The sequence below is a fragment of the Phaenicophaeus curvirostris genome, chromosome 4 (assembly GCF_032191515.1).
Source record: "Phaenicophaeus curvirostris isolate KB17595 chromosome 4, BPBGC_Pcur_1.0, whole genome shotgun sequence".
Classification (NCBI taxonomy): domain Eukaryota; kingdom Metazoa; phylum Chordata; class Aves; order Cuculiformes; family Cuculidae; genus Phaenicophaeus; species Phaenicophaeus curvirostris.
In genome coordinates, this window is record NC_091395.1 from 44,050,733 (window position 1) to 44,072,974 (window position 22,242).

General features: G+C 42.7%; 1 protein-coding gene across 4 annotated transcripts in view; it reads left to right on the plus strand.

The window, feature by feature from the left end:
- STOX2 (storkhead box 2) overlaps window positions 1-22,242 on the plus strand; it is a 152,887-nt gene that overhangs the window by 71,975 nt on the left and 58,670 nt on the right. Inside the window, exon 1 of one of the 4 annotated variants that reach the window (XM_069855904.1) lies at window positions 1,528-1,779. The exons of the other annotated variants lie outside the window; for them this stretch is intronic. Within the exon in view, the coding sequence (XP_069712005.1) occupies window positions 1,614-1,779 (166 nt within the window). The 5' untranslated portion in view covers window positions 1,528-1,613. Of the gene's footprint in view, window positions 1-1,527; window positions 1,780-22,242 lie in introns of those variants that run through there. 4 annotated transcript variants of the gene reach the window in all.

Consider the following 22,242-nt stretch of genomic DNA (forward strand, 5'->3'; position numbering starts at 1 on the left):
CAAGAGGGAATGGCTGCAAGCTCCGCCAGGAGAGGTACAGGCTTGACATCAGGAAAAAATTTTTCACGGAAAGGGTCATTGGGCACTGGACCAGGCTGCCCAGGGAGGTGGTTGAGTCACCATCCCTGAAGGTGTTTAAAAGACGGGTGGATTAGGTGCTGAGGGACATGGTTTAGGGATTGATAGGAATGGTTGGACTTGATGATCCAGTGGGTCCTTTCCAACCTGGTGATTCTGTGATCTGCCTGTCTTTTTAATACCTCTAGGGATGGTGACTCAACCACCTCCCTGGGCAGCCTCTGCCAGTGCCCAGTGACCCCTTCTGTGAAAAATTTTTCATAATGTCCAATCTGAACCTCCCTTGGGGCAGCTTGAGGCCATTCCCCCTTGTCCTGTCCCCTGTCACTTGGGAGAAGAGGCCAGCTCCCTCCTCTCTACAACCTTCTTTCAGGTAGTTGTAGAGAGCAATGAGGTCTCCCCTCAGCCTCCTCTTCTCCAGGCTAAACAACCCCAGCTCTCTCAGCCACTTCGTCCAAGACTTGTTCTCCAGCCCCTTCACCAGCTTTGTTGCTCTTCTCTGGACTCGCTCCAGAGCCTCAACATCCTTCTTGTGGTGAGGGAGCCAGAACTGAACACAGTATTCGAGGAGCGGTCTCACCAGTGCCGAGTACAGAGGGAGAACAACCTCCCTGGACCTGCTGGTCACGCCGTTTCTGATCCAAGCCAAGATGCCATTGGCCTTCTTGGCCACCTGGGCACACTGCTGGCTCATGTTCAGTCGGCTGCCAACCAACACCCCATGATGTGACGGGCCAGAGTTTCCTAGCTCTCTCTTGGAGAGATGCGAGAAGCAGCATCTCTTCGGTCACCAAGGGGGAGCAGAAGGTGCTGCTGGGGGCTCTGCTCACGGCTGCCCGGGGGGCACAAACCCCTCCCGGCCCCTCTCCCCGCGCCGCGGGAGGGAGCGGGGGAGCCGGGGGCCGCGCCCCTCCCGGCCGCTTCGCACCTCGCTGGCAGCGCGGGGCCGGGCGGCCGCCTCCGCCCCCTCCCGCGGCGGGGAGAGGAGCCTCTGGGGCTCCTCCTTTTCTCCTCCTTTTCTCCTCCTTTTCTCCTCCTTTTCTCCTCCTTTTCTCCTCCTTTTCTCCTCCTCTCCCCCCGCCTCCCTCCGCCGCCGGGCGCGCCGCGGTCGGGGTCGCAGCCGGCGGCCGCGGGCTCCCCTCCTTCTCTTGCCGGAGCCTTTTGTGTGTCCGCCGGCTCCCTCGGGGCATCGTTCGTGCCCCCCCCGAGCTCCTCCCGCCTTCCCCCGAGAAGCCGCCCGCCCGCCGCTCCTTGTCCCCCCCGGCACACACGGAGCTGGAGGGGGGCGGAGGGGGGGAGGGAAGGGAGGCGCGATCCGCGGCCGGTTGCAAATGAAGTGTAATGCATTGTGGGGCGCGGGGGAGATCGGAGGATCGCTCGGAGGGGGGGAAAGGACAAAAAGAAAGCGGCGGGGCGGCGCGGCCGGCGCCCTGTAGAGGCGGCGGAGGCGGCGGGATGCGCGCAGGTGGCGCCGCGCTGGGCTGAGGATGCCCGGCTGATGCCCGAGAGCCGCGCCGGCCGGGGGCGGCCCCACCATGAAGAAGACGAGGAGCACGACCTTGCGGAGGGCTTGGCCCAGCTCCGATTTCTCCGACCGAGCCTCGGACCGCGTGCGGTCCCGCAGCGAGAAGGACTATCGGCTGCACAAGCACTTCCCCCCGGCTTTTATCGCCCAGGCGTCGCGGGGCTACATGACATCAGGTCGGTAAAACGCGGGGGGGTTCGCGGGGGAAGGGGGGAGAGCGAGTCGCTACGAATAATGCCAAAGAAAAGGAAAAAAAATTAGAAAAAAAAACCAAAAAACAACCAACCCACCCAGCCTACATCCACCATTTTGTACCTCTGCGAGATGCACAGCGGGGCCCTCGCAATATGGTGTTTAATATCTATCAGTCGGGAGAAATAAACGCTCGGTCGCGTCTCCTGCCGTGGGAGGGCGGGTGAAGCCGCCTGCGAGCGCGGAGCCCGGCGGGGCTTTTGTGCGAGAAAGCGTGTGCTGGGTATTTATCGCTGCCCTGCGCCTTCCCCTTCCCATGCAGTTAACTCTGGTTAAGTCATCGAGGTTTCGTGGTTCCCCCCCCTCCCCTCCCCCCCGCCTTGTTTTGGAAAGGGTCACCTGCGATTGCAGAGCTTCTCGCCTTGGTGCAGGCTCTCTGGTTTTCATCTGCGTGGTCCTCCTTTCACCGAGGATGAAAACGAGCTGTAAACACGCTCACCTCTTTTATTTGAGGTGTAGAAGGAGACCAGACCTGTGTCTCTGTGTGTGTGTGTGTGTGTGAGCACACACGTGCACGTATGTTCGGTGCTTTTCGAGGTTGGCTGTAGGGAAATCGCGGGCACTGCAGCATGTTTGTGCAGGAGAAAGGGAGCCGCAAATAAAACAAAAAACGTCGCAGGGAGAAGGCAGCTCTGGGGAGAGGCTCGGCCTCTCGTGGTGCGGTTTCAGAAAGCCTCAGTGCTGCGGATGGAGGCTGCTCCATCCCCAAACGCATCCTTAGCGGCCTTGGAATTCAGGCATTTCATAAACACCCGAAAGAAGACTTGGGAAAACGCTGATGGGGAGGGGGCCGGGGGGGCAGAGAATCCTGGAAACCTCCTTTGTTGTTCTTCTGCCTGCTTATTGTTGACGATTGCACATAACGTTTCATTCCTGTGATGGCAAATTCCCATTTACCACGAGGGCACGTTTTCTGAGGCTCAATTTAGGTTGAGTGGGCAGATTCCTTTAAAGGAGAAAAAGAAGGAGAGGGAGAAAGCAAAGGTATTTATTATGCGTTACCGAAAAACGTTTCCAGCCCTGTCCCCACCGCCCTCCCCTGTTTCTGCTGCAAAGGTTGAGCCAAAAATTGTGGTTGTCAGTTACATGCTCGCTTTCCGATCTCTGTCCCTAATAAACACGTCTCTTCGGTCAGGATTGGTTTCTCATGTTTTAAAAATGTCTCGTGACTGCGCTTTCTCTCATGGCCGAGCACAAGGGAAATAATACGCATTTTATTGAAAAATCCACCCGTGTACGAATATTGTGGTATTTTGGCAATAGCTGCTCTGATTTTTCCCTTGCCTGGGAAGCCACATATTGAGAGAAAATGACAAGGATAATTTATGCCTGAACAGCTGAAGAAGAGGAGAGTGGTGGTGGAGGGGTTGTTTTGTTTTGTTGGTGCTGCAGGACCTGAAAGCAGCTGGAAAACCAAATCTGTCCGTTCTGCAAAGGTTGTTCTTCTGCGTGAACGTCCTGATATTCCCACTGTGAGATCCGCTGTGTCAGTTCTGTTGAAGTCAGTACTTCAAGGCCTTCCATTCAGTATTGAAGCCCGTCTTGAAGGGAGAAGGAGCTCACGTGAATGTTTTGTGCCAAGCGGTGTGGTTTTTTGCTTGTTTTTAATTCTTCAGGGAGGCAGCCTGGCTCTGTAAAAGCTTATCTTGGCAAGGTTGGTACAATCCAACCAGGCTTTCCAACACCAGTGATCTGCACCATCAGCTGCGTCACCCTGCATTTTTTTGGCAGAAACCTGTGTCATTGAGGGGGGGGCATGGAGTTTTAAACTGCTATGAATGTTTTAAAGTAACCTCCAAACCCACGGAATACAGTGTTAATGAATTTGCAGCACATGGACTTCAACTGCAATAATTGAAGAAGGGCAAGCATCATGTTACATTAGAGTAATTTGTTAAAGTTGTTGGAGGGGAATACATTGAAAATTAAAATGGGCAAATATTTTTGTGGTTTTCTTTTAAATAAACAACAACAGCTTAGCAGACTTTTAGCTGGAAATGCAATTGTTCTCTCTTTTATGGATAGTTTCCACATTAATTTATTCTTAAAGGATCCTTGTCCACGGCCTTTCCAAATATTAGTTTTGGGAGGAATGGCTGCTGTATTCAACACCTCTCAGTATTAGAGAGAAACTCTCTTCGTCGCAGGAAGTCTGTAGGAAGTCTTTTGGCCGAAAAGTTGTGGGGATCAGGAACAGAAATTCGTTCTTTATCGCCCAGAATGTTGTAGGGCAGAAAGTGTCCTGGAACACATGGGCTTTTGAGAGGGCTGCATTCTATTTATTCAACCATTTAACCTCATCACCATTAGCATTGTTGTGGTTCTCTTTTAATTAAATGCCGCATTGTTTGGGGTGGGGGTGGAGGGTGGGAAAGAAATCTCAATTATTCTGCTTAGGGAATATGAAAAAGCAGACAGTCCAAATGGCCTTCAGTAAGATGCTGAAAAGCTTAAAACATTAATATTGGAACATGCTTGAATGGGGCATGGGGAACTGTATATATGTACATTTCTTTCAGTACACAGAGATACTGAGGAATGATATTGTAGTCAGTGCCATGGTGGGAAAATAGAGTCTCTGTGCAGAACCGTGTTTGTTATGGAAGTGCAAATCTCATGCTACAGTGGTGAAGCACACCTGATTTTTAAGCAACCTTTGCTGTAAAACTCAGTGAAGACCAGTTTGATATTTGCTCGATGAGAAGCAGCATTGCCAGCTGGAAGTCACGTTTTTCAATACTTGGGGAACAAACTGCCCATAATTGTAGAAGATTGATGTAGATGCAATCCATCTGAAATTTAAAGATTGTTTAGTAGATGAAGGGAGGTGGAAGTAAGGTGGAAAAGAAGCAGGGAGTTTAGAAAATCACACAGTTTTTACTGCTGAATAATCTCTTGATACATACTATTAAATCAGTTGTACTCCAGGGTTTCTTTAGGCCTCCTAGCAACCACTAGGTTCAAAGGCCATGCAAGGAGTTCATTGTTCATGCGGAATATTAATTTCCCAGTGGAGGACTGACTTGGAAAAAAAACACCGAAAAAGAAAACTACAACAATGTAGAGCTTTGACCTTGCATGAAAAGAGATGCTGAAAAGTTTGAATCCAATAAAATTCATATGTGTTACAGAAAAAAGGGGGAATTCTCTTGAAGCTTTTGATAGATTGATGCTTAATTGAAGGGAAAATAAAGAAACCATTTGAAACTGCCAAGCAGGATAAAACTTACTGAAACTTAGGAGTCAGACTCCAAAAAGTCAGACACAATAATTTGTATAGGTTTTGAAATGCTGGAAGCTTCTTGCTTCCCCCCATCCCAAATAACAGGCAGATCCTGGTTTTTGTTTTAGCAGAGAGAGGAACTGCACCCTATAGTTGACCCAGCCATTAAATGTTACCAGAGCTGATTAGCGCTCTGGAAAGAATTATTTTAATTGAAGATCTTGCTTTAGGAGGTCATGCGTTGGTTTGAGATAGAGATGGTGTAAGGTAACAGTTTAGCACATAGAGAATCAAGGAAGATCTGACGAGCTTTTTACAATGATAAAAACTAATTCCAAAGTGTGCTTATTTGACAATTACTTGCTGAAAAGTTTGCTATTTTGTTATTGCTCTTTGCTATAAAATTTCCTTGCAGAGGTTTCAGTGCTCTGAAGTTGAAGGGTAGGATTCAGTCTTGGTGTTGCCTTGCTGTTACTAGAGTTTGATTACCAAGTTGAAACAGAAGGGAAAGGAGAGTAGTATGTAACGCTGCTACCCAACTGGTGGTATCTGTGGGCAAATTAAAATTTATAGGAGGAAAATATATTGTCATTCTCTGTTTCAAGGATGTTTGAGGGTAGGTCCAGGACTGCCTCTTCAGCCTCCTTGAACAGTAAGAAGGATTTTGGGAGTCACTTGAGCAAATTTGAGAGTCCTGATTATTTTCCTTTTTTTTTCCCTTTATAAGGTTGAACTATTTGGAGATAACTGTACGTGATCTGAAGAACTAAGTTTAATATAATTGAGGAATGATAGATATATGCAAAGCCTTGAAGCACATTTGGTTCTCCTGTCCCTTAACTCAGTTATCTAAAGCAATGTGTTCTATGTTGAAAGTAGCTGTATTGTAATTAATATTTAATGGAATAATCAGTATTGCATCACCTTCTTTTTCTCTCCATGTGGTATTAAGAAACACTTTCTGATTCGTCTTCTTAACAGTAATGTGATCTCTTTGCCTGCCTGAATCCTAAGTAGTTTTAGGCTGTCTTTGACCAGACCCATTTATGGGACAGTAAAAAATCAGAGTGCGTAGGTGTCAGTGGCTAGCAGGGCTGGCTTTGCCTCTTGACTTTGGCTGCATTGCTTGTGCTGACCTGGTGAACACCAAATAGGTCACTCTGCTCAGGTACTTCAGGGGCTATACTTGCTTTACTGCTTGGGAAGTTGCTCCTGGACTTGCTGTGCTTTCCAGTCCCTTTTGGCCTCTTGGGCATCCACTTACCTTGATGGAGAAATAGGAACTTTCCCTGCATCCTGAACTGGGGAGGAGGTCTAAGTATGCTCTGTCTTCAGACCATAAACTTCATGAACCAGTCGTTTTTGCACAGATTTAACTCAGTTATTTTTTCTTTTTTTTTTTTTTTTTTCCCCCTGGTTTCTTGCCTAAAAGACTACAAAAGACAGTCTTCTCTCTCCTCCTTTCGTAGAGCCCTGTTTTTCACTCCCGTGGTTGCCTGTGCAGTATTAACTCACTGGGCTATGCCCTCCCCTGTGTATATGGCACTGTCTCTACACGTGGTCCTTTCCCCCCCAGATACCAAGATATTTTCTGCGTGTCTGTGACTTCACTTTTCGACCAGGCTGTAGACAGTGTCCCATTGTGCATTCACCTGACCAAACTACATTCAGGTACCTGTTGCTCTTCGTGGCTGCTGTGACCTGAGAGTAGGGTGATGTGGAGCGGCTTTTTTTGTTCATGGCATATGAGTTAAGTCGAAGAGGAATGAATATAATAAAGAAACAGAAGGCTCTGTGCGTGCCTATCTTACCTAGACCCGTTCACATTGCTATCTCAGCTCAAAGCACACATCCCTGCACGGCTAAGTTTCAGGTTGTTTTTCCTCCCTAGCCTCTGTTGCTGCTGCACTCAAAGTCACTGTATTCACCCTGCCAGTTTGCTGGGACCTTCAGCAGCATCAGGGCACACAGAGGTAGATGTTCCAGGATCTGGTTGCCAAAGAGGGTCATCTCATTGGCGTTTGCACAGGTGTGTCGAGTCTGAATCCGAATACATTTCTAAGTGTGTTTTCCAGAAGTCCTCTGATTGAACTCATCTGTTATATGCATACTAGACATCGTGGTAGCCTACTGAAGATAGAGGAAGTTCGTCTTTCAAGGGTAGACAAGGTTTCAGGTCAAACAGAGTACTGATTCATCACAAGTAACTCCCAGTCTTTCATGGGTGTAGAAGTTACTTTCTGTCTTTGTTGGCAACATTTGATAACTTGAAGGGTATCGAATATCTTGCCATTTTGGAATTGAGTAGCAGCCACATCTTTGGAAAATGCATTACTTGTTGGAGGAGGCTGAAATGTGAGGATTTTGCAGATCACCTTGGTTTAGTCCAGTGACCTGCGCAGTTGTGAGCAACAATAGGCCTTCATTTGTATGCAGAAAGTCCATGCCGCAATAAACTACCACCTTTGTAGTGTTCTTTGTGCAGTTTAAAGAGATATAAGTACAATTAGGTATGAAGACTGAAAAGATGGCATTTTACTAAGCGCATTGCAAAAGTCCTCCAGATATTGGGAGTTTCTTTGGTTTGACTGCTTCATAACTTGTAGCCGACTGTGAACAGCATTAAAACCAAGTCAACATCCTATCACCTAAATTCTGGGCCATGATTCAAGTAAAGTGGTACTGAAATAAATTTCAGATATGATTACTCTTGGCTTCTCCTGAGTGTGATTTTACCTGGCTGGAAGAGGCCAGGGAGTGTTAAAACCGTGATGGAAATTGTCAGCCAATTTAGAATTCATGTAAGAATTACCAAATAATACAATATTAATTGTGACCTTTTTTTCCTTGAAAAGCATGATATGTTACATTATTTTAAATGATAAAGATTCCACTATATTATCAAAACGGAATATTAGATGTGGTGGGTAGAGTAGATGTAAATTTAAGCCTAGAAATATGGGTTACCTTTTGTTAAGAAGTATCTAGTGAATACTTCATGCAATTCCACTTAACCATTGGGTTTAATTGTTACCAGAAAAAAGGAAAAGGCATCGTAGCCATTGAAACTGAGACTTGAAGGTCTGAACTTAACCAGAACACTTTAAGTTATAGATGTTTTTGGTTTTTTTTTTCCTAGGTAGATTAAATATGAGGACAGGAAGCAGAAATGTGGGTTAAAAGTGGCTCTAAAAGTCTTGGAAAACTGTGTGCTTCTGTACTTGTCCTTGCAACAATTTTTGGTACCAAGGCCAATGGCAACCAGAGTAGTCCTAGGGAAAATACTTGAATATTGGAGCTGCAAAACTTGCAAACCAACATTTATTGCTCCCAAGTGACCGCCTGTAGCTCTGAGGAGAGTATGAAAGTTGTTTATAGCTACTGGCTTGGTTTTTTTCAGCACATTTATTGAGTTGGCTGCTCTGCTGATGCTGTTTTGTATCTCACTCTTGGATGACATATAGGTGTTGAAATTATCTTACTCCACGGAGGAGACAGGGGCAAAAAAAAGAACAAAGGAAAACCTGGCTTTACAGGCAGCTTATTTAGGCATTCAGCATGGTGGAGTGGGTAGAACAGTCCAGCTTAGACAGAGCCCTGGGCTCTATTGGCAGCTATTAAGCAGTCTGGGAAAGGTAACCAAAACAAGAAAACTTGATTTTCATAAGGCTTGGTTTCATTATGAAAAGGCTGACAGGTTTCCCTTTTTCCTTCCCCCAAAGAGAAATTAAACTCACTGAGTTTGAAAGTCAGGAGGCGAAGGAGGTGTTCACAGTTGTGTCTATGGTCATCTTTTTTTTTTTTCCTAGGCACTTCAACTGTTTCCGCAGCTCCTGCAGCACTTAGATTGCAATCTGTTCAGTGGGAGAACTGTCTGCTTCAGTTTGTAGTGTAATATTGCCCATCACAAAAAAGGTCCTATCTCAGCCCAGGCCTTGAATGCCTAACAGTGGGTAAGAACGTGTGTTCCAAAACAGGTGTATTCAGTGTGAACGGAGCAGTCCTCATTTTGTAAGTAAAATCTGGTGTTCAGATCAACCTTTGGATGCCACAGTGTTAACAACAATTTTCTGTATCCTCTTTGCGTAAACCAAAAAAGAAAGTCTGTTCATAAAACCAGCAGTAAATGACGCAAAATGTTATTCTTTACTGTTCTCACTTTCACCTTGCCAAACAGCTCCTCACAAACCAAAGACAGTTGTTTTTCATCAAATCATAGATGATGTGATTCCTATAATTTTTAAGCAGAGGAGTGGTTCTTATTACTTCAGTTGGAAACACTGTAGGAGATAGCTACAAATGAACAATTTATTAGAAATTTAAAGTTGCAGTGTTACAAACAAGACCTTTATGGTATTATTGAATGTGATAAGATGCAAAAGCAGAAGATGAAAGGAAGAATGAACGATTTTTTGAGAAACTGCTTTTTATTGTAGACTTTTATGTGGACCTGTGGCTCTTGAGGGTAGGAATGGCTTGTGAATTGCACATGGATTTCGGATATTGTGAAAAAGAATGAATGAGAAATTAATTGTATTTATACTAGGTCTTTTTATTTAATGAAAGTGGCAAGAAGAGAGACAGTAGAGGCATCTTGCAGGTCTTCTGTTTTGTGTTTGCCTTGTAAAGTTAAGAGTAACTTTTTTTTACTCTGTGATCCATTAGACCTATTGGTGGATATCCAGAACATTGCATGCTTTGGCTTTCAGCTGAAGTGATTAAGCAGTAACTCCTTCTGTTTAGTATTTTTTCCTTTTTTAAAATTGTCCAGGTAACCTGGATGTGCCATAGCTTTCTTTTCTTTATGCTTTGTTGTCCAGGGGGTTTATACATGAAAAGTATGTCTGACATTATAATAGAACAGATTCCTTCACACTAACCATCATCTTTCCCAAATGTTTAGGAGAATGCAGTTGCAGTTTGGGTGGGATGCTGGAACTGAAGCATTATGAGAATCTCTTACTTCAGTTTGGTTACTGCCCTCAGTGTGGTTTGCATGGCCGTGAAGCATCTCACACACCTGTTCTTGAGGTGCTGATAGTGAGTAGAAACCTTCGTTTTCGATCTCAAAATGTCTTTTCCAGCTCCCTTTTCCTTCCCCAGCTGTATTGTTTAAAGAAAAAAATGAATGGCCCTTTGTAGTTAATTTAACCTCAACATTTTGAGGCTTGAGGAGTATAATAGACAATTCAGAAATACTTATTTAATGTGCCCTGGAAGAGGCAAAGTTCAGTAAGAAAGCTGAGTTCATCATAACACAGGAAGCTGTGTTGGGAGAACCTAGATTATATAAACAAGTTTTCATGCCCATTTGTGTTCTTTTAATTTCCTCCATAATTTCCGATGAATTTCCTGGTGATGACCTGTGACCTAGTTTTAGAAGATGAACTCCTGACCATATGTGATAACATTTTAAATGCCGTAGACTGGACCATTTATCTTAGAAGCCAGTAAAAATGATGTACTAATTTTGATTGTGGTGCTTAACTTTGCCTCTTAAATTTTCACAGTGCTTAAAGCAAAGTAGCAATCTTCATTTTCATAGGATGTTCTAAATGCTGCTCTCCTGAGAATTTACATTCTTGGATCATACAGTGACCTTATTTTACTACACATAAGCCTTAAACTAAATATTATTTTAAACAGGGTGAAACGGAAATATTTTTGCAAGTTTTTCATAAGATTTGTGTGCTTTTAGGTGTAAGTGCTGCAGGCTGGCTGAGTGAGCAGAGGGAACAAAAACTTCAGAGCAAAAGGTTTATTTGCTTTAACATTAAGTTTGAAACAGCTGCAAACCCCACCTGTAAATTGGGCGTGTCTGCAGCACATCTCTTTTGAGAGACAGAGGGCAGATACCACTGGCTGTGGAAAGTTCACCCGATGCCCAAGTGGTCCGTCAAGCCTCTGGTGCCAACTTTAAGGCAGGTTTAATGATGCAGAGATGGAATCACAGGTGGGAGCAGCATGGCTCACCGCTTTTATTCCGCGGGCTGATGCCCTCCCTTTGCACTAGTCCAGTCCAAAAGTATGAACAAAGAAAATCCATCTTTGGGCAATATTTAGGGTTTTGTAATTTGTTCGTAGGTCTTTAGTCTCTGCTTTCATTGTGGATGGATGTAGTTACTTTCTTGTTCTTCAGATACAAATCCTTTGCAGTTGTACGTGTTATGTTGTTTTGTGATGGAAATTATGAAAAAGCTTAGAAAAATTATAGGGAGTGGTATACATGTATGCAGTTGATTAATAGGATCATTGTTTGGAAGTACTGTGAGAGCAGGACTTGGTGAAAATCGTTTGGCTTTCATATAGGACGAGTATCCTTCCATAGGCATTGGATTTCAGGAGTGAAATCCTGAAATCGTATTTGCATGGGAAGTCTGCATAAGAATGGATCTGCTTTGAATATTTTCACAGGACACAAGAGCAACAAATGGTTTTCTGCATTTATTTCCAGCGAGGTCCAATGCAGTTTCAGTTTCTGAGCAACATTCTAGAATTTCTCTGGAAGCAGATACAGCCGTCTCTAAATGAAGCATTTAGCAGATTTTTTTTTTTTTCCTAAAATCATGAGGTGTTTTCTTTTGAGTCAATCTTAGGTTCATTCTGTGTAATTATTTTAGTTGCAGGAATATTCTTCTGTAACCACGAATGTAAAATTCTGGCACCTTTTGGAGGCCTCATTTTAAACCCCACATTCTTAACTAGCCCTTTTCACAAGAGGGTGAAGTAGCTGTGTCGGTTACTGTTTAATTTAGAGCCACATGCAGTAACTTTTCATCAGATATGTGGTCTACCATATTGCCCTGAGCAGCACAGTAAAGTATAGTAAGATTATTAAGCTTTGTATGTTGCGAACTTGTGCTCTGTGTGTGTGTATGTACTAATGGTTATAGGTGAGCATGAACACTTAAGTCATAGAATCATAGAATCACCAGGTTGGAAAAGACCCACTGGATCATCGAGTCCAACCATTCCTATCAAATACTAAACCATGCCCCTCAGCGCCTCGTCCACCTGTCCCTTAAACACCTCCAGGGAAGGTGACTCAACCACCTCCCCGGGCAGCCCCCCAAGGGACCAATTCTATCCTTTGGTGGGAAAACTGCACAAAGTTTTGGTTGACTGTTCAGGTAGGAAGCCTTAACTTCTAACAGTGCCACTTCCCCGAATGATGCACGTAGCTGTCTCTCTTGCACATAGTCTTTGCCTACATTAGGGAATTGGAAAGGCAGAGGGGAGCATATCTGTAACTGCTGAATAATGCTCCCTTTTAATTGAGGTCTGCCTGTGGATAAGGGCCATAGATTGGACAGCTGGGGAAAGTGGGGCAGGCTTACCACAAACCAGCGTGGATGTGATGGCAGCAAACAAAAAGAGGAGGTGTGGGCAGAGCTGCTCTTCTGCCAGAGCAGGCTTGTGTTCTTGCATCCTGGCCATGAGAAATGCTCTTCCCCAGCTCACCCTTAGATTTCAGTTTAAGTCATTTACCTCGCTGGATTTAAATCAGGATCATCGCTCCTTCACTTGCATGTCTCTGAGCTCATTTCAAAGGCTAATAATTGAAATAACTTTTTTCTGCCTACGTCTTGTTAAGTTTTTGTCCCAGTGCAGATTGTTCCAAATAGAGCAATAGGCACACAGCAATACAGTGCACTCAGATTTCATAGTTACATTTTTCACATCTTCAAGAAATGTAATAAAGTAAAATCAAGTGTTCACTGTAGCATTTAGATTTAAATAATAGAAACAAGTTTAAAGAACTTGAGGGAAAAGCTTTACCTATTTGTGTCATTGTAATTCATTCAGTAGCTAGTGGGATGGTTGAATAAGATGATGTATTTCAAACAATTATAATGCATACAAAATTATGTGGCCTGTTGGATTTTACTCATTGGTTGGTGTCAAACCAATCTCCATCAATACTAGGTGTGGCAAAATTGTCTGGTGGCACAGCTGCCCTTGGGAACTGTCATCTGTCTCTGGTAGCAAATAAGCTTCAAATCTAACTTTCAGATCGGAGTATTTGGCCTGGGATTTGTGTACTGCTAAATGGATGATTGCTGTGCATAACAGTAGGAGAGCTATTCTATTATGGGGAACCAGCAAGGAGAAAAAGTATCTCAAAAGCACTCTGGTATACACTGCTGAGCAGTGTCAGTTTTGGGTGATTGTTTTCCATTAAGAGATGGAGCATGTATGGAAATTTTTATTTTTTTTTTTTTACCACAAGTGAGAATCGTAAAGAGTGGCTGTGCCAGTTAAAACTCAGATCCTTTTCCTTCTATGACCACAAACGGGGAAAAGGAGGAAGAAGGCAAGTGTGAATGGCACTTCCCCAGCTCCAGGAGGAGTGGAACTTGCCTGACTCCCACTGTTTAGGCAGTATAGGTGTTTTTTAGTAATCCTCAACAGATTTCTATTGCAAGTATACTCTGTGGTACCTCTGGGAATATTAGGGGGGGTGACAACTGCTCCCCTTGTATACGAGGAGCTGCCCTCTGGCAGTGCTGGTTTGTGTGCATCATCACTACTAACCTTAAATCTCATGGGTCTCATGTTGTCCTGTTTTGCAGTATCTCACTAATGAGGAGTATACAAATGTGAAGATAGTTTTGAGGTTCTTGATATTTTTGGTGGTGGAAAATCAGCAGATCATCTCTTGGGTCAAGAGGCAACATCGATTGCCTCTCTGCAAATACAACACACACAAATTCCAGATTCCTGTATCTGGGATATGAATAGTATTCACCTCACCACATGTTCTCTGTTTACATAAGACAGGTTGTGAGGTCATGAAAGAGGCATTTGGTAATTATTTCTGTGATTTGACTTTCTCCTTCTTTCAGTTAGTTTTATTCCCTTAGTTCCTTTTCCTACCCTTCCGGATCCTGGGCATCATGCGCTGTCTCATCTCAAAGGTGACACATGCCTAGATAAAAGGCCTGCATTAAGCATGAATTTCTTGTTGTATCAATTCTTGACATTCCAAAAATGTCAACTTCTGATTCACATTGCACACAGGATCTGGTTGCAAAGGTGTTGCTCATTTCCAAGTCTTCGATTTATTAATTTGGCAGAACTGCTGTTCCAGGACAGTTGTCCTGAGAAAATACTGCAGAAATGGATCCTAATGTTTCATGTCTCCAAGGTATTCTCCTTTCCTTATGATGGAGGTGTTAGCTGGCTCACAAGATTAATCTTGGTTGAGAGGTAATTGTTCCGTTAATAGCTGAAAGCCATAACTTCCCAGCCTGGCTTCCTGAGCTTGTGACATGTTGAGTGTCTTAGTGAAAGTGCTGATTCCGCAAGAGCCAAACGTTAAACGTCTCTAGAGACTGGTAAATCGGCCTGCGCCGTTTTCAAAGCCAACATACCTGGATTTTCAACTGAGCCTGGACTGTCCCCATCCATGTGCGCAGCAAATAGGCTGCCTTTGGAAACGCTGACAGAGCTAAATACCTGTCTGCTCACCATCATCTCTCTGCAGTGCTGCCAAAGCATCCGTCAAACTTATGTCCCCATGCGCTGTTAATTCATAGACCAGCATCATAGAAATGTAGATGTTTCTTGAAATAGATTTCAAGTGTGTTGTGTGAATGTGGATGGAAATGACTGTGTGTGGTTTTTCTTCCGGTGATGCTCTGTGTGTGTGCCGTGCGTGGTCCAGCCCTCCCAAGGGATGCTGTATGCATATTCAGTGACGCTTATGGGAATCCTCTTTTTGCTGTGTATGTGCAAAATAACTTTAAATGCGCATGCTGAGCAGCATGATATATTTATATAGGTTATATATAATTTTACCTTATGTTCTTTTTAAGACTGCTGTCTTTAATCTCCAGCTTTCTGCTGATTTTTTTCTATTCTACTTGTTAATATAGCATCAGAGCACATCTATTTCATATGTTCTGTTTGGAGAGACTATGTTATATACCAGTGTGAGTGTATTTTGTTTGTGGTTTGTGTACATCCGCAGGTGTTTAATTTAGATATGCATGCTGTTAGTAATTGTAAATGATGTTGCAGATGTGTCTCCTGGCAAAACTAAAATATAAACATTGGAAAAACAATGCAAATGGTAGAAAGCATAGGATACAAACCAGTAAAAATGATAGAAAAGTGATGAAATTTTAGTTGTATACCTGAGTTTAAAAAAAGTAAGAATTCTTTCTCCGCAGTCTTTGAATTTGTCACTTCTTGTTTCATCTGCAGAAGGGTTGTTAACCACCACTGTAGCACTGAGATTCTCATAGGAAATTGATTTTTGTCCGCTCCAGTCCACAATCTACTCTAAGTGTCTAGTGGGTGCTTAATCAGAGTAAGTTCCTATTACATATTAAGAAGTTTCTATTACGTATTAAGAAATATAGCATTTTAAATTCTAGTGTGCTATGAGAATATATCAAATGTCCCTTAACAGGATCAAAAATGTTTATTTTGTGAACTCTTTGAAAGAGTATGGGCTTTTAATCTGTATTAGCTAATCTAGAAACAACAGCAAAGGTCAAATGTTAAATGTTTAATTTGGCTTCTCTAATTGGAGGATCATTGAAAATGACCTGATAGACCTCACGGTCAAATTCTTCTTTGTGTACCAGTACAATTCTATTGATTTTTAACTTAGTTGTTACTAGTTGATTGGGTGAGAGCAAAATCAAGGCCTTTGAGTCCACTGCTAGCAAACATAGAGTGGTTTCTCTAGACGGAGAGTAAGACAACAAAATTGGACTAAACTTGATGATGGTTAGGGAAGACTAAGGATCATTTGCAGTACGAAAAGCAGCACTTTTTAATCCTGCGTTCATTAGTGGTGTTAGTTTCTTCCTAATTTTCCGATTTAAAGGCAGATATTCACACTCACATTGATTAATACCTTTATCTTTGCAGGAGTGTCATTGAAATGAACAGGGTCACTACTGTGACAGCAGTGAGCTCAGTCTGGTCTGGCATGTGCACACAGGCTGGTGATGCCTCTGCTTGCAGCAGGGGTGAAAGGGGACCTAGAGCTCTTTGTGCTCAGGTGAAGGCTAAGGAGAAGACCTTGCGGCACCTACGTCAAAAGCATGTGGGTGAGGAAATGGGAAGAATGGGAGCCTTTAGTGCTTATTGCTGAGTTTACTTGCAGGCAATCCTAAAATCAGAGCAGGGTGCCAGATCTTTTGGTGAGATGTCGTGCTTTGCCGGAACATGCTGGTGTGACATCATAGAGTTCACCTTTCCCTCCTGTGATCTTGAGCTGCACTTTGCTGTCATTGCAGTATGACAGTCCCTCCCCTTGATTTTACTGATAGTGGTGGGGGCAGGGAGTTGGACCGTAGGTTGATGTCTAAGTGAAGCAAGAGTGAAGCAGGCAGAAAACTGGAGTGTTCGGAGGGAAATTTCCATCAGTGGAGGCTGTAAGGCTCTCCCCAGTAGTTACTCACAAGTAGCTGCATTAAAGTGAAGAAAGCCAGGAAGTTTGAGATGTGTTTTCCCATTGTTTTCTTTCACAAACCATGTCTGTCTTTCTGATGTCTCCTTGTATGGCTGAGCTTTGGCTTCAATCTTTTCCTCAATAGACCTTTTGATGGGTCACCAAAACTTAGGGATACGTAAGACCTTTGAGAATGCTTCCCTTCTGCCAGTTTTGCTAGATAACTGTCCAAGAGCTGTGATGTGAAGAACTGATAGTGTGGGGCTAATAGAAACAACTGTGTCACACTCTGTTCCATCATGAAACCAGATCCCCCCAAAAGTCTACAAACTGATCCTTTGGGAATATATGGGAGCCCTGACTTCAGAGCGTCTAATTTACTTCAAGTCAAATTATGGAAAAATTCTTGTTAAACCCAAAGCATTTTGTTAAGAACTGAATGTTTGTCTTGTTAATCCTGATTTCAGAGCTCTTCATGAACCGATTCTTTAAGATTTTCCCCTGCCTCTTCAGCATTGGAGTGGAATCAGCCAAGTGCCTGCTGGAAGCCTGTAGGCTACACTCTGTATTGCAAAGCATAACTGCCCCATTGGTACTTTGTGGGTATGATAGTTTATTTAATTCAGCATTGAGGGGAACCAGGGATGTGTGCATATTAAAGGCACAAGCCATAAAAGAAGTTGGAACATTCAGCAGCATTTCACAACTCTGAAACAAAATATATGAAGTGCAGTGTTAGCAAATGTTTATATAGAACATACTGCAGTATTACATTGAACAATTATACCTCTCTTATCTCAGACACTTATCTCTTACTAAAGCCAACTGGCTTGCAGGTTTAAATTGCTCGGTATTTTTGAAGTCAGTGTGGTAATGAAATATGCTAAGCAGCTGGGGTTTTTATGTGTGAGCATTTTGGGTATTTTTTTTGGCCTGACTACTTGTATCTTTGAAGACACAAATACAATGTCAGAAGGAAAAGGCCAAAGTCTAATGAGTTTAATTGCAAAGAGCTGATGTTCTCAGATGCATTTGTACCTTTTTTTTAGCATTTGCATCTCAACTTCGCTGGTTTTGGAAGTCTTTTGTATAGAAATATTTATATTATGAGATCAGATCCTATCCACCCCTCTTGTCACCTCTTTCATAGCCACAAAGGGCTCTGGTGATGGCGGGATTGTTGTTTCTGTGGTCAGGGCAGGGTGGTAGGACTCCTAAAAAACCAACTGATGGCCTGACACCAAGCCTGTCTGAACAAGCATTTGTGAAGAGACAGGAGTAGTGCAAGTTAATCTGTTGGATGTCTCGGGGGTCCTGTCTATGTTGTATGCTTGTAAAAGCTGAGTGAAACCAGCTCAGGGCAGCAGGAAGCATACAAGGTATGACTTGTTTCAGAAGATCTAGAAATTGTAGTTATGCTCAGTTCTTTCTTGGTCCACGTGGGTTCGTTGTGTGGGTTTTGTTCTGTGAAGAACAAAAGGCACAGTCTGGTTTTCTACCTTGCATTCAGATAAGCTCATGTCTGGTGTATGGTTTAAAATGTTGGGTTTTTTTTTTTTTTTTAGTGTGTGAACCCCAAAACTTGAGGTCTTATGTTGTTTGTCCTCACTTTTGTGATTATAGAAGACAATGTTACCTCTTGTTAGCAATGACATCTCCGTTGTGATTGCAGCTATAGTTTATAAGGAGGAGTGACTTTAGGGAACAAATAAATATTAGATTTATAGCTTTTCCCACGATAGTTCATCAGGCAAAATGAGGTGGGTCTTCATGTATCAATAGCAAATGCTCTGTGGCTCACCAGTAGAGCAAACCTTGGAAATAATGCGGTCTGGCTTTGGAGGTCAAAGTTGGAATGTGCTTTCTAGTGATTCTCAGAGCTTCAGTGATACAGAACAGGATATTTTTTCATGGTCTTAATGGTAAATGCACGTGCTTTTAAGTGGTTTCTTTTTGATTGCACTCCTGAAATCTCATTTTGACTAATCAAAGGCTAGCTTTTTTCTTCCATTCACTTTTTTTAAGCCTTCCCTTTTCATCCCCACATTGCAGTTGGGGATGAGTAGGAAGTTCAGAATTCAGCCAGAATTCCTGAATTTGTCTCCATAATGGGACCAGTGAAGCCAAAGAAACATGTGGAATTTTGTAGTAAAAGAGACAAGGAACCCAGCCACTTGGTGGTATTTAAACGCTCTTGCTGGTGTTTAGCTTCTGCCATGTGTAGCACTACTTTCACCAGCTTCCATGCTGTGCTTTTTGCTACCCTTCTAGCCTTGCTTCTCCAGGCATTGGTCAAGTGGACCTCAGTTCAGTATGACATTTTGGAAGTTTTGATCCTGCCCCTGGATATTGAGAGAAACAGCTGAGCATGAGTTTTACAGGGAGGAGTAAGTCTTTCTGGAAGGGGCTGAGCTTTGGCACTCAAGACAAGTAAGAGTGAAGTAGCAGCTCTGGAACCCTGAAGCTGAAACTGCTGACGTGTCAAGGGATTTATAAGCTGTTTCTTTGCAGGATTTATGTAATATTTTTCTGCAAATATCACTGACAAACCTTTCTCACACTGAGCAAACAAATTGTGTTTCAAAGGTTGTGTCACCAAGAGAGGGAAACTGTGTTTTTATGTATTTCCTTTATTGATACTAGGAGGTGTCCTCTGAAACACCTTCAGACATCTCGGGACCATTGATGTCCTGACAGTGAATGGCTCTGTTCTGAGTTATTTCCAAAATAAAGCCTTTGCCTTTTCCTGTGCACTTTGCCAGCAACCTCAGATAGTTTCCTGTGACGTTTAGAGGAAGTGTGACCTCTAAAATGTCAGCAAGTATGAGAAGAATTTCAGAAAACCACATTAAGCCGCTGACTGAGCTACTAGCTCATCTCTGCAGCAGGGAGACATTTTTGCACTTCACTTTTACCCTGAGACCCCCGTGTCTTTATTTCACCCTCACCTTTGTTTTGGAGTACAAGCAATTGCTCTTTAAGTTACTTACTGTGAATATGAAAATACTGTAATTGGAGAGAGAATATTCATGACTTTTTTCATTACTAAGTAGTGTGTATGTATGTGTTGTCTCTGTATGGATATTCCTTGCACCCAAAAGCAGTGGTAGTTCCCTCACGCCTAGTCAGGATGTTTTACTGGGATCTATACAGAGCTTTCAAGCTAAGCTTAATGCAAACGAGAATATCTTGTCAATAAAAGTACGATAAGAAGTCATAGTAGATTGGATATATTTTGAGTTTCTCTTGCTACCTTTTTATTAAAAAATGGCTTAATTTAAAGATCAGATCCAAATGTTGTGCACTGACATAGATTGTTTTGTTATTTGTGGGCAAGTTGTTTTGTTGATTTTGCTGAAGTCTTAGGATTTTGGGGAGAGATGAGGTAATCATGTTTAGTTTTTGCCAAGCAGTGTGATATTTTGGCTTCCAAGATGACAGTGGTGTGTTGAAGTAACAGTTAAAAACAATTTAGGGGCAAATGCATATTTGTTGTGTTTAAGTCACTGTCTGACAATTATAGCAAAATGTTCTTGAATTCGTTAACCTAACTTTATGTAGTAGATAGCAAAGAAACTTCATTCCAGAAATATGAATTAAGGTGTTAAATGATCTGAGGTGTTAAATGACCTTTGCCTCATTCTCAAGCCATTCATTAAAAAGAAGGAAAAGAATCAAGAAACTTTTACAAGTTAAGCTTGAAATACTCTGACTTTCAATCTAGTTATTCTTCTGTGCAAAAAATAAATTTTAAACCACATGGCTTACTTAGGTTCCAGTGGCAAGAGTGCTTGTTCCAGTTCAGAGCATCAAGATTTTAAAGTAGTTTAGTCAGATTTTTGTATTCAAGCTAAAATAAATAGGCAGATAGAAGAACATATAATCACTCCGCTACCTCAAAATTGTTTTGAGGTCAAGAATTTGAAAATAGGAACCTATAGTGTGGCTTGTGAACACAATAGGAACAGCTGGTGCTCAGCACTTTTGAAAATGAGGTCACTTTATTCTTGGTTGAAATGTGCAAAATGGGTCATCTGGGCATAGGCTTAAGACAAAGGCTAAGCACGTGGCCATTTATAACCAGGTTGTCCACATAGCTAGAACTAGTTGGCTAAAAGGATTCAGTTAAACAAGAAAACACTGAGATAGGTCTGCATTTTTCCCAAACTTTTGGAATCATAGCTCTCACTAGGATAGTAACTCACTGCCATATAGTTTGACGGATCTGCTCATCCTAAGGATGACTTCATCCAAATTTTCCACAGTTACCCCTCCCTCTTGTGCCTTTCTGCTCATCCTTCACATAACCTACTTTAGGAAACACTGCTCTATTGTGCAGTCCTTGGGAACACTGCCCTTCCACCAGTCTCAGCCCTGGGACTTCTCTGGTCCTGCTGGCAAAACAAAGGAAAAAATCCCAAACATGCACAAATCCTGTAGCATCATCAGCAAAATCTAAAGCTGCGTTAGGAAGGATAACAAGAACTCTACTTAGATTTGACCTGTGATTGCATTGAGGCCCAGATTCTGAACATTTGCTTACTTGCCCTGCTCTTGCTAACGCATCCAAAGTGACAGTACAAGTCACAGGGTACAAGTATGTCAGAATATGCAAATTTAAGACCCAATATTGATCGCTGTTGACTGTTGCGTGACATGCCTAGCATAAGAACTGATAAATATTTTCAAAAGGATTGTGCAGATCTTGGGTTCCAGACCCTTTCTCCAGTCATCCCAGTAGCCTGTAAAAATTGACATCCAGTTGAACACTGGGAATGTGAAGATCATAGGAAAATTCAGGATGGAAGGGATCTCGGGAGATTATATTACAACCTCTTCCTTGTGAACACAAGCTGTTTCTCGCAAGTGGAATTGAATATTTGTGCACAAACAATGCTTTTAAAATTAAATGCTGTTAATTGAGCAGAGGAACAGTACATGCTAATCACAGTGGCCTTAACCAAAAGCCTGTGAAGTCCGTGCTGAAATAAATTGAACCCCTGATTGAAGGACCATGCTTTTTGTCATTAATTTCTTACTTACAAGCGTAATTAATCCAGGTCCGTCTTATGCCATTTCTTGCTTTAATTGCCAAAATACTGGGTTTGTTGATTGCTTAATACTTCTGCATCATTATCGGGTTTTTGTGCGATTTTGTGTCCAAGAATAACCCAAGAAGGTATGTAGTGACATTAGCAAGAAAAAACAAAGCAAGAGGGAAAAAACCTGTTCTCAAGTGCTGCGCTTTGTCTCCTGAGGTGAACTTATGCTACAGTTAGCCTGGGCTATATCACATATCTAGCACCAAATTTCAGATGTGCCCATGAGAATGGTTCTCATTCTTTTATTATTATAGTAAATTTAATTTGCCAAGGCAGGCTTGTTGATTGCCTCCATACGAGTGAGGTAATTGCACTGTCTAAACCATGCTTGCATTCTGGGTAGAAAATCAGACTATAAGAAGGCAGCTCTGTGGCTGGTAAAGCACAGCTGGAACTGAGCTGGGATATTGGCACGTGTTGTTGCAAACCAGAGTGTTGCTTGTGCAGCATGTTTGTTGTAGATTTGGTTTTGGAAAGTGTTTCACTTCCATCGTAGAAACTTATGTACGATGTGGTAACTATTCAGTGGCAGCTAAGCAGTTAATATGAAGATGCACAATGGTTTGCTTTTTTTTTTTTTTTTTTTTCATGTCTGCTCCAAGATCTTGTGATACCACGTGGCTTTTACTACTTTCAGTTTCACCAGTAGAGG